This window comes from Rhineura floridana, chromosome 4 (genome assembly GCF_030035675.1).
Source record: "Rhineura floridana isolate rRhiFlo1 chromosome 4, rRhiFlo1.hap2, whole genome shotgun sequence".
Taxonomy (NCBI): domain Eukaryota; kingdom Metazoa; phylum Chordata; class Lepidosauria; order Squamata; family Rhineuridae; genus Rhineura; species Rhineura floridana.
The window spans coordinates 171,308,239-171,323,548 of NC_084483.1; the positions used below are offsets into that span (position 1 = coordinate 171,308,239).

A 15,310-nucleotide genomic window follows, 5' to 3' on the forward strand; every position below is an offset into this window, starting at 1 on the left:
AAAAATTCTGAATAACTTTTCCAAGATGCCTGTGGTAGTGATGGGTTTGCCTATGAAGTTATTCTTGGCAAACATATTTAATTTCACAGGCCATTGTTCTTAGATTTCTAAAATAACTTGTGGAAGGTATTTGTTGAAATAGCAAGGTGCTGTCTCTCAGATATCCAAAGACGGATGCCCAGACAACCTGGTAATACACAGAATTCTGAAGGAGCCATTGTATTATACATATAAAAACTTGGTTGTTATTCCACAGGAATACAATTTTCTTTGCTGAGCTGATGAAAATCCATATGAGATTTTAGTTTCAAATAGCCAATTAAAATTGAAGTTGTCAGAGTTATCTCAAAAAGAGCAAGCTGGAATAGTGACAGCAAATTAAACAAGCTCCTATTTAGGTTAGTAAGAAGTTTGGTGACCAAGAAGATGTGGTAGGAGTTTTCTATGTTGCTGAACCGACTCTGGTGCAGTGGCTCACTGTATAGATCCCTCCAGTATCTACAGAATTATTTAAAATAGATTCCTGGGGAAGAAGGGAGGAAACAATTGTGCCGTGAGGGTGCTACTCTTCACATGGTTACTGAGTCCATGCAGGAAGAATCAATGAAATAAAAATATAAATTTAACGATGGCAGCAACAGGATATCCAGGAACTTATCCCATTGGTATTTCAAAGTGCTACGCAAACAAATGTAAAAGTTTTCACAAGACATCTAAAGCAAATCAATGTGGTGGCTTGGTGGTCCACGCAACTGTGACAGCACTATTGAGAAGTCTCTGCACTAAGGGCCACAAGCTCTATTTTTCTTAAAATACAGGATCTAGAGTGAATCAGCACTTGAGAAGATGTTTCCAGAGAAATATGTTTATAATGGAGCTCATCACTAATTAAAATCTGAAGAGGCTAGCTGCTAATAAGGCAACTCCTGGACTATTTGCAGACTTCTAACTCATACCTTTGCTGATACTGTCATCACCTCATAAAAGCCACTAAAGGCCCTTATTTGATTATGAAGAAAAAAAATGACTTTAGTTTTCCCCATTAGCCAAATGCACTGATTCTATGAACAGCAGCAGAAATCTCAAGCTTATCCAGGTTCAAGGACCAAGTTTTGTCTAGTACAACAATATGCCTTGAAGTTGCAACTGGGAAACATAAGCAAAAAATGGTTTAAGAATAGGAAAGCTCAATGAATTTGTAGAGGACAATTTATTTGAATAATTTAGCCTCCCTTCCCAAATGATGGAAGGATCATTACAAGACATTATACTGTTCCTTCTTGTCTGGTTTTAGCAAAGCACCCAAAGTTAGTGAATGTGACCTCTAATATAACAACAGTCTTCTAAAAAATAAGTATTTTCCCTATCTTAATATTAACAACTTTTGGAGACTACTCTGTAGATTCAAACTGAAATTTGTTTTACTTTTAATAATGATACTTTTTACAGTCATTAAATTCTAGTTGTCCACAATATTATACACTGAAGTTTTATTTATTTATTTATTTATTTATTGCGTTTGTATACAGCCCCATAGCTGAAGCTCTCTGGGTGGTTTACAACAAAAAGTTGAAGTTTTTGTTAATCAAAGAAATGTGTGAAATATTTAGTGGAAATAATATTCTGTTGTATGGCATAATCCAACTAAATTGAATTTTTGTGACTATATTGCAATGGGGCTTATGATAATCATGGCTAATTTTTACCCATTGGTTTCAATGGGAGAAAAATTACAACTAACTTTGGCAGCATTGGGGTGCTTAATTCTCAAACACTGAAACAAAAAATCAGGCTGAATATGCATAATTAATCTAGAACTTTCCTTACGTAATTCCCATGTAGTCTTGTGTTTCAAACAGCAATTTGATCTACACATTAGTTCAGAGGTGCAGATCAGGTCAGTTTGTACCAGAATTTGCAATGTTTGAATTCCTCAAGCAACCCTATGGAGTTGCACACAAATCGCAGCAGCTGTGTGTATAGGGCCCACATGGAGGCACTGTTCATTTCATTTTGATTTTTCATTGCTTGCAAGCCCACCTGCAGGCTTGCATATTCCTGGGAATGATTATGCGGGGGATGCCAAATATCTAAACTAGGGCAAAAGGCATAGAGTTATGAAAAACTCCTGATATAGCAAGCAGGGCTTGCATGTGGAAATACCTTCATTGTGTGGATTACACTTCTATATGTCTTCTGAAAGCACAAAAATGTGCTGTATGGAAAAAAATAATCTGCATCCAACTCCAGTGTTCCTGCCTCACACATGAAATACAGGTTAGTGTTGGTCAGTGCTTTCACCTATAGCAATGTTGAACTAAGTGTATGAAATGATTCCAGGAATCTGTTCCCTGATCATCTCTGATCATCTGTTGATATAAGAAACACTCATGAGCAGGAATTCATATGCAAAGCTTCATTTGATGCTCTCTGAATCGGAATCAAATGCTAAAGTTGGTAGACAATATTCTGCCATTAAACCCATGCTTAGGATTGCATTGTAAGTCTTGTGAAAGTGTTTTGAATGAAGTATCATGCATGTCTTCTATCATATCTTTTAAAAATAGCAGCACCACAACATGCATTGTACGGTTTATAGTACGGTATATACACTTGTACTATGTAGGCATTCTTAACAATAATCTCTTTATTATTCTCCATTTGTTCCAGTGTGATCATTGTTGGCCACTGTACAATGACAAGCCTTTTCATTCTGGAGATCAAGTTCATGCTTATAATTGCAAGCCTTGTCAATGTTACGGCCATGCAATAAGCTGTCACTACAACAGGACAATGGATTCTTTTCCTAATGAATACTATAGAGGAGGTGGCGGAGTCTGCGATAACTGTCAACATAACACCACAGGTAATTAGCAGAACAGAATATATTCATGGTGGTTGGCTCTTGCAATCATTCCAAAGCAAATCATTACATTTGAGGTTGGATTGTAAGGAAATTTGCATTTCTATGATGCGTATCAACCCAGGAAAATGGAATTGTTTTCTACTGTGTATAAAGAAAACTTTAGACAAAATAAAGATCTAAGGCTGGCTGGTTCACATGGTTGGAAAAGTATATATATTGTATTTAGGGTGAGATACTGTCTTGATTACCCACCACATAACCAACACAATGTGGTTATCAGGCATATACATGTGCATCTGGGCACATGATTCACCTCATGCCTGTGATCTTCCCATCCCATGTAAGTGCAGTATACATGTCACATCATGCAGTGGGGAAGAGCTGTAGCTCAAAAATAGAACGTGTGCTGCATGCTAAAACACCTGGGTTCAAATCCCAGCAGGTAGGGCTGGGGGAAAACAATAAAAAAGCAGCAAACACAAGTTCTGATTGGGACCCAAGAGCCCTTATCCCCCCAAAGGCCTCAGAATTTTGTGTTTGCATGAGAGCAGGTGTGCCTCAAAACCTACTTTGCCTCCACACAGTTGTTTGTGAGACTGCTGTTTGAGCCAGGGAATCAGCTTTACAACAGATTTCTGGTACATCAACAGAATCTACTGTCCATCACAGCCATCTAGCTCTGGAAACACATTCCTTATTGGATGCATTAGACCAGCCTTTCCCAACCAGTGTGCCTCCAGATGTTGTTGGACCACAACTCCCATCAGCCTCAGCCAGCATTGCCAATGGTCAGGAAAGATGGGAGTTGTGGTCCAACAACATCTGGAGGCACACTGGTTGGGAAAGGCTGCATTAGACAATCGATATGGTTGACTGGCAAAATGTGTTGTGGTTTGTGTCAAGCAGAAGCAAGGTTTAAATGTTTTAAATAAATATGTTTCAATACCACATGTCACTTAAGTAATTTAATTTATTTTTGCTTCAGTGTAAAATGTATTAAAATAGGACATACTTGCTGAATTTATAATTTTGCATGCTTTGTTTATGGTGATTTTTGGACACTTCCTTTAGTGTTCTTGGCATTCCTTCTTAAGGACAGTAGGGGAAGTTGGAGGTTTAAGAGTTGTTTTTTTAAAAAAAGTATAGGATAGATATTCATCCAGAATAGCTTTATAGGAATGTTGTGTTATGTAACAGATGGAAGTTTAATGGAGTAAAACACAGTTTGTAACAGGTTCATTGTTTCATATGCTCTGGATCACTAAATTGGCAGGTAGAGATGAAAGGTGCATTAAAATGGACGTCCTGAAAATTATAGAATTCTCTCAAAGGAATAGTCTTTAATTTTGAATTATACAGCTAATTTTAATGAATTGGAAGCTATAATGCATAACCTTTCCTTCATGCAGGAAGAAACTGTGAGCTGTGTAAAGATTTCTTTTATCGGCATGTAGATGCAGATCTCTCAGCTGCGGATGTTTGCAAACCTTGCAAATGCTACATAGCAGGCACCAAAAACAGTAGCCGCCACTGTAATAAGGTAAGTGCATTTGACCTAGAATGTCATCCTACTTTCCCAGTGTTCAGGCTGTGAGTGCCATTGCTTATGTAACTATACCACCCATGAACAATAGTGAGGTTTTAGCGGGCTTGGGGAACCCTGGTATAAAAAATGTATATGAAAAATTCTAAATGGGGGGAGACAGCCAAACCCAGCCAAATAAGGGCTAAGCATATTCAGTGGCCATGGAATGCTGACTGGTGGGTGTGGACGAAAATGGGGAGGGAGAGAGGATGCCAGGTCAGAAGCATCCCAAACCCTGAGATTTCAGCAGTGAGCCCCAATGATGCCACAGGGGCGGGCCCTAGTGATGTCATGGATGCAGGCTCTACTGATGTCATGGGGTGGGGCCCTAGTGATGACACAGGATGGGCCCTAGTGATGTCATGCTTAATGACATATTAAGCATCAACCACAGTTGCTTGGAGCATAGAACTCAAACAAAAACAATTCCGATTGGAAATTAAGATAGAAATCTTAGCTAAATGAGGGGGCTCCCAGGTCCAGCTGAAGTGACCGGATCATTCCTTCTCACCTGCTTACGGAGCCTGTGTAAGGAACATTTAATCTAGCATACTTGCTGCTTGCCATTGTAGGAAAAGGGAACCTAGTGTTGTGGAGATGTTAGATGGGATCACTCAGGAGTAAAGATGGATGCCCCTGCAAGACGCAATTCTAAACACACTTACTAAGGGACTAAGCCTCATAGAACTCAACAGGAATTGCTTCTGAATAGATATGGTTAGGGTTGTGCTGTTGATAAAGCTTGACTAGGGATCCTCTGCAAAGATATCTATATCAAAGCAGGGTTGGCAACCCCTTGCCTGGAATGCCCTGCCCCTACCTTTTAATGTGGCTGCTCCAAACTTCTTTACAGGCTTAACTCTTCACTGCAGAGAGAAGTTTGAGAAATGAGTAAGAAGTTTCTCTACCCTTTCCTGCCTACCCTGTGGGCTGCTATAAACTCACTTTGATAGCCAATCCAATTCCAGTGAGTAATAATTGACAGAGAGAAAACACACATGGTTTGGTCTATCAAAGAAAAGCAGTGACACCTAAGTAAGCCCTGCCTAATTACTTAAAAAAAAGGATTGAAGGGGGAGAGAAACATTTACAACACAATCCTTCACCATGTTCACTCAAAAATCCCATTGATGTACAGCACAATCCTAACCATGTCTACTCAAAAGTAAGTCCTACTGAATTCAATGGGGTTTACTCCCAAGTTTGTGGAATTAGCATTGCAGCTTTACTCCCTAAAAAAATAGTATAGGATTAAAGTGTCATATTGGGAAGGTTTTCAAAACAGGCTATGAATTAGACAAATAAACTGCCCTCTCCAACTGCCCAGGAAAATTTAATTTTGTTTTGACTCCTTATAATTAAAAAAGTATAACATACTGTAATGGCATCATAAGCTGCAGCATGTACACTTTTTAAAATGTCTGTTCAAAAATTACTTGAAAGATAAAATGTATGATATGCTACTTTACAAGTGATTTAAAAACTTGCAATGTACCCTTTCATTATAATCATAACTGAAATTGTTTACTGTGCATGCCTACCAACATCCTGCTGTTATCTTCTGTACTAGTGCAATCCTATGCATGTTTACTCAGAAGCAAGTCCTAATGTATTCAGATCTCCTGCACAGAGAAAGTACTCTTTATGCTGCTGAAAGCTATAAACTTACTGAATTCCTGATGTGCAGACAAGCAGGAAAATGAAATTGTTTTCAGAACTTGCAATGGGGTTTAGTTATTGCCTGAAGGTCAACAAATACCTTGTCAATCACATCCCTAACTTCACTTATTTGCTTAAAACCTGAAAGGGCGGAGATTAGAGCAGCCAATACTAACAGAAGTTGCTGGGGGGCCCTGACTTTTTGGTGTATATCTCTTGAACTAGACCACCTAGAAACTTAATTTAAAAAAAAGAAAGCTAAGAGTCTAGAGATTGGGGTGCCTCACCAAGAGAACCAGAGAGGACCCCCCAAAACTGGAGTCTCTGGGTGAAATCTGGAGACCAGGCAATCCTAGAGGGAGGGGGATTGAATCAAGTGGCTGGAATCCTGAACAGAGAGAACTCTATACTGCAATATTTTGTTGCAGGTCCCACTTATCATCATACTTTTCCTAATCGGTTGCTGTTGGCACTAATATAACTTATAAGAATTCATGGGATGGATAACATTTAAGCTATTTTTAAGAAAACACTGTTCCAAAATAGTGGTGGATTCACATAGGACTTGGACAGAAGAAGGATAATAATATTAAAAATAAATTGTAAAGTGCATTAAAGATACCTCTATGAGAATACTATTCTTTTTTTAAAAAAGCAACCCACCTCAAATACAACACATTCCCAGCTGCTAAACAGTTGTCTGAATGTTTTTGAAATTTTCTTAAGACACAGAGCTGCTTTCATTTTTCGTTTTTGCTCTTCATGGATATGAGATTATATGAAGGTCTGTTAGCACGAGTCAGATGGCACAACGCCATGCTAAGGCTGAGTTGGAGCTGACACACATAAATGACCACAAATTTGTTATTTTATCTAAATTTATCTAAAAAAGCCAAAATGGTACCAATAATTTTAATTCCCTGCTTTCATTTGCCAGCAAAACATATAGTGCACGAATAAATCCATCTCTTTCAAAAGATGAGAAAAATACGTAGAAAATCCTTTCTTTGGCTGAGAGCTGGATCAGTCCAAACTCAATTTCCTTATTGTATTCTTGCCTGAAACTAATTTTTCTTCATAGGTGCAATGATGAAAAATCCCTTTATCCAGTAACATTTTGTGGCTTTTTCTGTCATTTTGTGTTTGTTTTTATGCTCACTAGGGACACTCTTTTACTGGTAGCTTTGATCCTTCAAGAGGCGCTGTGAGCACAGCGAGACTTGATAACTCCTAACTGTGTAGAGCTCATTGCTAGCTTGGGGTTTAGGCTTGCAAAAAGAAATGTGAAATCCTAGAGCCCTGTGCTTATTAGAACAGTGGCAGAGTGTCTGATTCTCTGCCTTTAATAATGATACATTTTTGGCCAATAGCATAACTCCAGAAACAATTTGAAAGTCACATGATATGATAAAAAAAGGGGGAGGGGAAGAAGAGAATTTAAATGCCAGTTTTGAGATTTCTTGTTTCATGTGGCAGTTCTTCAGCACTGACAATGATTCAACTGTAAGCCGCTCTACTTCGAGGTGGTAGAGTAAGGTGTTTTGTTTTGTTTTTGAATAGCCAGAAATTTAGCAATGACTAAGACCAAGAAATGAGTCCAAAGGCAAGATTATATGAAAAAGAAAATAAGGAAAAATGGGTTGGACTGTACAGCTCAATAAGGCATCAATAGACTGCTGCAAATGGAGCAAGGTAGAACAAAATGATTAAGAGGCATTAAAAATAGATTAATAAGACTGGAGAGTATAGACTGAAATGAATTACATGAAATAGAGAGGCATTATTGAAGGAAGTGTTTCCAGGTCTGACCCAAGGAAGATGGAATCATAAGGAATAAGGCCTTGGCTCATGAAAATTAATTGTAACGTCACAAGGATAATTTTCAAGGAAATGTGTTAAAAATGGGCCACAATACACTTTCTCAGCATAATTTACCATTCCCAGCACTTTATCAATGCTTTCCTATACAGAACCAGTTATCTGTCATTTAACCTAAACGAAGATGCAGAATTCCAGAAGAGAACAATCATATGAGTTTTTATCGTCTAGATGGGGGAGAGGGGAAGCACCCACAAAAACTCTGGCTTAGGAGAAGTAGTTCTTTTGCCATTATAGAACCAGTTTGCCAATTTACTTGATGACCATGTCTTCTGTTTGAGGCACAATCTAGATAAACAATTCAATTCTATGCATATTTATTTATTTAAGCTATTTATAACCTTTATAATCTTTGCTCATGCAATCCCAGGGTGAGGAACAACATTAAAAAAGGTAAAGGTGTCCCCACACTTGTAGTGCGAGTCGTTTCCGACTCTTAGGGTGACGTCTTGTGACGTTTACAAGGCAGACCGTAAATATGGGGTGGGATTGCCAGTTCCTTCCCCGGCCTTTCTTTACCCCCCAGCATATGCCGGGTACTCATTTTACCGACCATGGATGGATGGAAGGCTGAGTGGACCTCGACCCCTTTTACCAGAGATTTGACTTCCTCCTTCCGTTGGAATCGAACTCCGGCCGTGAGCAGAGCTTCGGCTGCGTTACTGCCACTTACCACTCTGCGCCACGGAGGATCTTAGGAACAACATTAACATACAATAAAACAGCATTTCATAAATACAACTTAATATAAAACCAAATAATATACTGCATAACTACAGCAGCCAAGTAAAAGACACCACTTTAGCGAAATGCTTGGGTGGATTTGCCTGGCATCAAAAGTCCATCAGTGTAGATGGCAATCACACCTAAGAGGGATGGGCATTCCAGAGTCGAAATGCTCTCTCATGAATCACCATGTACTGTATCTGACAGAACTATGAGAAGGCCATCCCCCAATGACCTCAAAGTTCAAGCAGGTTATAGGAGAACTGGTGGTCTTTCAGGCCATCGTTACTCCAGAAGTCCAGCTGTGTGGGGCTTACTCCTTAGTTAAGAATGCATCGGATTGCAGCCTAAGCTAAGCATTTTAAGTCCCATTTATTTCAAGTGTAACTCAACTGAAATTTCTCAGAAATTTTTTTTCTGAAAGTATTCCTGAGATTTTTATTTTTCTTATCTCTCCCCCCTCCTCTGCCTAGAAAATATTGTTTTACATAATTTCCACAGGGTGGGGACCACAACTGAAAAAGCCCTCTCTCTAGTCCCCACCAATCTTCATTTGATTAATGGCTTTACTGACTTCATCCAAATTAGGGGATACTGCAAGCTCATCTCTAATTTGTTGTTGTGGGATTTGCGAGAAGACCTCATCAGCCACATAAGAGTTACGATTAAGGAGGTTGTGGTAATGCCATTTCCAATGCAGTGCAATAGACTCTTTGTCCTTTAGAAGTTTGGTACCATCTATTGAACATAAGGGATTTGTACCATAATTTGTTGGTCCATAGATGGCCTTTGTGGCATTAAAAAAGCCCCGTGCATCGTGAGCATCTGCAAAATGCTGGATTTCTTGAGCTTTCTTTATCTACGAGGAGTTTTTAAGTTCTCTAGTTCTTCTTTGGACCTCAGCCTTTGCACTGGCGTAGATTTTTTTTCTTAGCAGCACAGTTAATGTCTTTTTCCCATATATGGAAGGCTTTCCTTTTCTTGTCAGTGATATGTTCAGTCTCACTATCATTCTCATCAAACCAGTCCTGACGTTTCTTAGTTTGGTATCCTATCCAATAGTTTGTTCACATGCTGCAATAATGGAAGTCTTCAGTTTAATCCAGTGTTCCTCAACGTTTTCAGGGAGTTCCATAGGTAGATGTTTCATGACAGTTGTTTGAAAGCAGGCTTGCTTAATAGGATCTTGAAGGGTGTGGATGTTCATTTTACGCCTTGGTTTTCTTCCTTGGAGCCTGCATTGAGGAACAATATTAATGGCTATAGTGGATCAAATTAATCGGTGATCTGTCCAGCAGTCATCGGCACTTGTCATGGCCCTAGTGAGGAGTACATCACGACGATCTCTGGCACGAACAATTACGTAATCCAGGAGATGCCAGTGCTTCGACCGAGGGTGCTTCCATGATGTTTTAAATTTATCTTTCTGGTGAAAGAGTGTGTTTGTAATAACAAGATTATGCTCTGCACATTTAGTCAGAAGTAGAATGCCATTCAGTTTGCAACTCCTTTCCCAATGGTTTCTGGCCATAAATCAAAATCACACCCAACTCTTGCATTGAAATTGCCAAGGAGGATAATTTTATCCCCTTAGGTATCTCTGATAAGATGGTGTCCAGCTGGGTATAAAAATTTTCCTTGATGTCTTCATCAGCATCTAATGTTGGTGCATAAGCACTTAGAATAGTTGCCTGCTAGTTTTTGGCAAGTTTTAATCAGAGAGTTGAGAGTCGTTTATTAATGCCAGTAGGAACTTCTGACAAGAGCTTCACAAGATCATTTTTAATAGCAAAGCCTACTCAATATATTCATTGTTCTTGTTCAGGCAGTCCTTTCCAAGAGAAGGTGTAACCTTTTTCTTCCATTTGTCCCTCTCCTGCTCTTCAAGTTTCTCGGAGTGCTGGTATGTCAATATTAAAACGTATCAACTCCCTCGCAATGATGGCAGTCCTGTGTTCAGGACATTCACTATCAGTATTGTCTAGCAATGTCCATATATTCCATGTTCCAAAGTTCATTTGTCTTTTGCAACCTCTAAGTGGTGACCCCACTGGACGCGGTAATCCAGTCAGGGAGAGAGATGAGGCAGACTATGTTTAGGGCACCTTTTCTAGCCCCCTCCACACATGGGGTGAGCAGAGTGGATCCTGAATAGGACTGCTCAGTTGTGGATATAGCTGCTGAACTATTCAACTGCCTCGATCCTTGAGCCAGGATGACTGAGTCTGTATCCACCGCCCATGTGCTGGTCCATGACTAGGGGCTTCCAGATTTCACAGTCCTGCCCCCGTTGCCATTCACTAATTGCCATGGGGCTCTTGTTTTGGTTTGGTTGGAAGACGCCTGTGCGTGAATTTGTTTTATGTGGGGAGATCGGTGCACGACAATCAACACACAATCTTGACAGAAAAAGGCTTTGATCCAATGGCATGGATACCACAATGATTGGAAGTCTTTTATCTGCTGCAGCCTTCATCCACTTTCACAGCCGTTGTAACATACACATTGTTATCCTCCACCTGTCTGCCATTGAGGACTTTCTTGGATCGTTCTTTGTCTGGTTCCTCTCCCTTGACCTTACTGCCATGGGTGACCCTGCTGGGAGTACAAGACTCCCGACATCATCGCTCATAGGTTTCATTGGAACACACAAATCCACTCACCACTACAAGGTGACAATCCAGCGAGGGGTGTGCAAGGATTAGCACTAGTACAATGGGACTTTTCCCCCTCTCCTCCCCGTGCATGTGCCCTGTGCCCTCCTGTTTCAGAGGGTTGGGACAACCTTTGGGAAAGATTTGGGGGGCAAATGGGGACAAAGATCTGTTGTGCAAGCAGAAATCCTTACCCCAAGGGAAGTATCTACTTTGTGTTATTTTAAAATCAGATTGGAATCTTGATAAACATACCTCCATCTCAACCTAGGTATGATCTATCCAAAATTAAGCTCTTTTAAGTCTTTCTATTCAATGGGAGTGTTAAGTGCCCTTTTCCTAGGGTTGCCATATTCCAGTTCCACAAATCCGGGCAGGCTAATTTGCATATTATGCAAATTATTTGCATATCATTTGCATATTATGCAAATATTTGCATATTATTTGCACATTATGCAAATATTTGCATATTAATATTTGGATTGTCCAGTTGTTTTGTTTTTGTGCCTAGGAATTACCACCAAAAACTGGGGAAAGATGTGAGAAATCTTTTTTTTAAAAGCAACATTTTTAGCCTTAAATGCCTAGACTCTAGTTTCCAACACTATGGAGTATTTATTGATTGATTAAGAGAATTTATATCCTGCCCTTTTGCTGTTAAAAACAGAGCTCAGCACAGCTTACATATATAATAAAAACAATAAAAATACACAATCAATATAAAAACATAATAAAAACACAAAATAGCAACAAACATAAAGTAAGTCAGGGCAGCAGTACAGTTAACCATATACAATATATTTCAAAGATGTGGTGGGTGGAGAAAAACAAGAAGCCAAAATGTTAGGAAAAGGAGTCTTTCACACAACATGCTCAGTTGTAAATACTGTTGCAGCAAGCTTTACAAGTTCCTCCAGTATTCCACTGGTGCAGGCACTCAGACATTCAAAGTATCTGTATGTTTCTTAGGTTTTATAAAAGCAGAGCTTTGCTTAACTCAAAATTTCTTCTCCCTTTGATCAACCACATCTACACAGGTTCCACCTCCATACTCACAATGAAACTGGGCCTGGAAGTGTGCAACAACCCCACACATACCTTGCTAATTAGATTACCAATGCCACGATGTCTGTCTTATCAGCTACTCTCCTGCTCCCCCCCCTCCGGGCATCATAAAAGACCCAGTCCTGGGCTCAGAAAGAAAATAAATATCTGGTCCTCTTCAAAGTATTGATAAGCCTCTTGTTTTAATTGAAATAATAATTATAAATTCTTGTTCTTATCACTAATGGGAGTTAATTATCTTTCATATGCTGCTGTTGCTTCTATGGCTGTAACGGAGTGAGGTTAAATATAAGTGAAATGCAAATAGGAAAAAAACAACACAAAAGGCAGTAACACTTTCCTAAATGTAATACCATACCAACCACAACAAGATTCTTATGAGTAAGGCAGAAAACTAAGCATCTCACAACCAGTCAGGATTCCTAACCAAAAACCAAAAATATGATAAATGAAGAAATATGTATATAAGCATGACTATCAAATATATTTATTATTTACACAAACTGTAAAGATATTTATAGTGCAATCCTAGGTTTATTTATTCAGAAGCAAGTCCCAGCGTATTCAGTGGGGCTTACTCAAACAGGGACAGAAATGCAACTTCAAGTGATAAGCAACTTCATTCACACAACCCAAAATTCCAAATCATGCCACTTTATGCTGTTTTGCAACTGTTTATACTTGTTTTTATGGTTATTGGATTTTAAATGGCTTTATTTCTTGTTGTGAGCTGCCTTGGTTTCCAACCCTACCTCACAGGGGTGTTGGAAAGACTCCATACACGCACACGCACACACTGCAGATGTATAAATACATACAGCCCATATAATAGTTTATTGTCAAACCAGTTGGTCATTGCAGAAAAATCAGTATTAGTTTTAAAAAAATCAGTATTACTTTCCTACAGAATAAAAACTGTAATACCTAAGTAAGCCCTGCCTACTTGCTTTAAAATAGGACTGGAGGGCACAGACACAATTCTTTTTTACATTCACTCCAAAGTCCCATTGATTTTCAGCACATTCATAACCATGTCTACTCAAACGTAAGTCCTATTGAATTAAATGGGATTTACTCTGGGCATATGGGATTAGCATTGCTTTTACAAAAAGCAAGTATTGGGAAGGTTTTCAAAACACTGCCCAAGATCTGACTCCTGCACACAAGAGGAAAAAAAACTGAAATGTATATACTTACCCAATTTATGAGATTTTCAGATAAACAGGGGGTGAAACCACCATTTTGTTTTCTAGACACTGCCTAAGGTCAATGAAACTGAAACACAATCCCTGATTGGCTGCAATCCTGAACGGGCGGGGTTAAAGCTACGAAGTGCTATACAGTACTGTTTAAAGAAAGATTTAACAGTGGGGGGGGCTGACGTTTTTATGTATATCTCGAGAACCGGATCACCTAGAAACTTAATTTTTTAAAAAAATTAAAGCTGAGAATCCGGGCCACCTAAAGGGCTAGCCGGGCACCGGGTGGCATGCATAGAATCCGGGTAAAACCCAGCTAACCGGGCAATATGGCAACCCTACCTTTTCCTATGCGCAGCCAGGAACATAAGAACCATTTCTGCAGAGTACAGTCTCATGCTATAGGCTGCTTCTGTGAATAATGCATCAAGGCTACAGTGTTGCTTCAGGTACAAGTAAAGGGGTTCTAACTTTGGGATTGTAAATACTTTTTACACATATTTGTAAACATATTTGCTTCAGTAGAAATAGGTACATGATTTCAGAATCTTTGGAGAAAGAACTTTTTTGTGCTCTTCTTACTTCTTGTTTCCCACAAACCTCCCTCATTTTTGCTACTCCGCTGCTCTCTTCACCTCACAATCATTTTTATTCTTAAAATGGGCCTTCCACCCACCCATCCCTAATTATTGATTTCTAAAAAGAGAGGTGCCAGAACCTAAGCCATTCTGGAAGCCATTAGGAAGCTTTGTGTCTAATTTCAAGTACGTGGGTGGATTGCAGTTATCCAGAGGTGAAGGAAATGTATCTTGCATACAGTATATACAGAAGTAATCTCTTCTTTAGCATTACGACAATCTGGAGCTGGGCCTGGTTCAAATTAAATTTTGGATTTCCCCCTTTCTGACCCATTTTTACTTTGTAACATTGAACAGTTCCCACATTCCCACCTGTTCTCCTTCAACCTTTTTTGTTTCCTCCATCCTTGGCCAATATGTATTCCTTTTAGACCTGCATTTCTTTCTGTTCCTACCACTGTAGGCTGCTCATCTTTCTTTCTTTCATTCTTTCTTTCTTCTTATATGTATAACTTACTTGGGGTGAACTGGAGCCCCTGAAAGCTATGGCTATGTACATGTAAATAGACTGGGAATTAGGAGATCACTGCTTTTATACTTCTCTCTGGCAATTATATTTCTATCTCCTGCTGGTTAGAAATTAAGATGCAAGAAAAGAGGAAGACATCAAATGAGTATTGATGATTGTAGGTTGACAGCAGCCATTTTCAGGGATGAGATCTTGTGGGTCTCTTATGAAGATGAGGCCTATCTTCTTTTTGTACTAATGGCTTGCGCTGGTAATTCCCAAGTTTTAAATGTAGGTAAGTTACCTATACTCCATCTATTTGGAATGTATATCACAGAAACTGTGAAGTCAATATAAAGTAAAGAAATAATATTTAATGCTAGATAGCCATCCACATCTAACTCTATTGGTTGGTTTTGTTTTTTGTTTTGTTTTTTTAAAAAAACCCATGGTTAAAATACAATAATTATGTATTGCTTTGGGCATTACATTTTCCAACACTTCCAACACACATGAGGACATGCTATGAGTAAGGTAACTTTCCTGGTTGGGGATAGGTTGGATTTTCTGTGAGTCAAGCAGAGTGGTAGGG

At 39.1% G+C, this 15,310-nt stretch overlaps 1 protein-coding gene across 1 annotated transcript in view; it reads left to right on the top strand.

The window, feature by feature from the left end:
• The window catches only part of USH2A (usherin), a 766,975-nt gene that overhangs the window by 109,848 nt on the left and 641,817 nt on the right, over window positions 1–15,310 (top strand). The window contains exons 9-10 of the mRNA XM_061626123.1: window positions 2,671–2,866; window positions 4,276–4,406. Of these exons, the coding sequence (XP_061482107.1) occupies window positions 2,671–2,866; window positions 4,276–4,406 (327 nt within the window). The remainder of the gene's footprint in view (window positions 1–2,670; window positions 2,867–4,275; window positions 4,407–15,310) is intronic.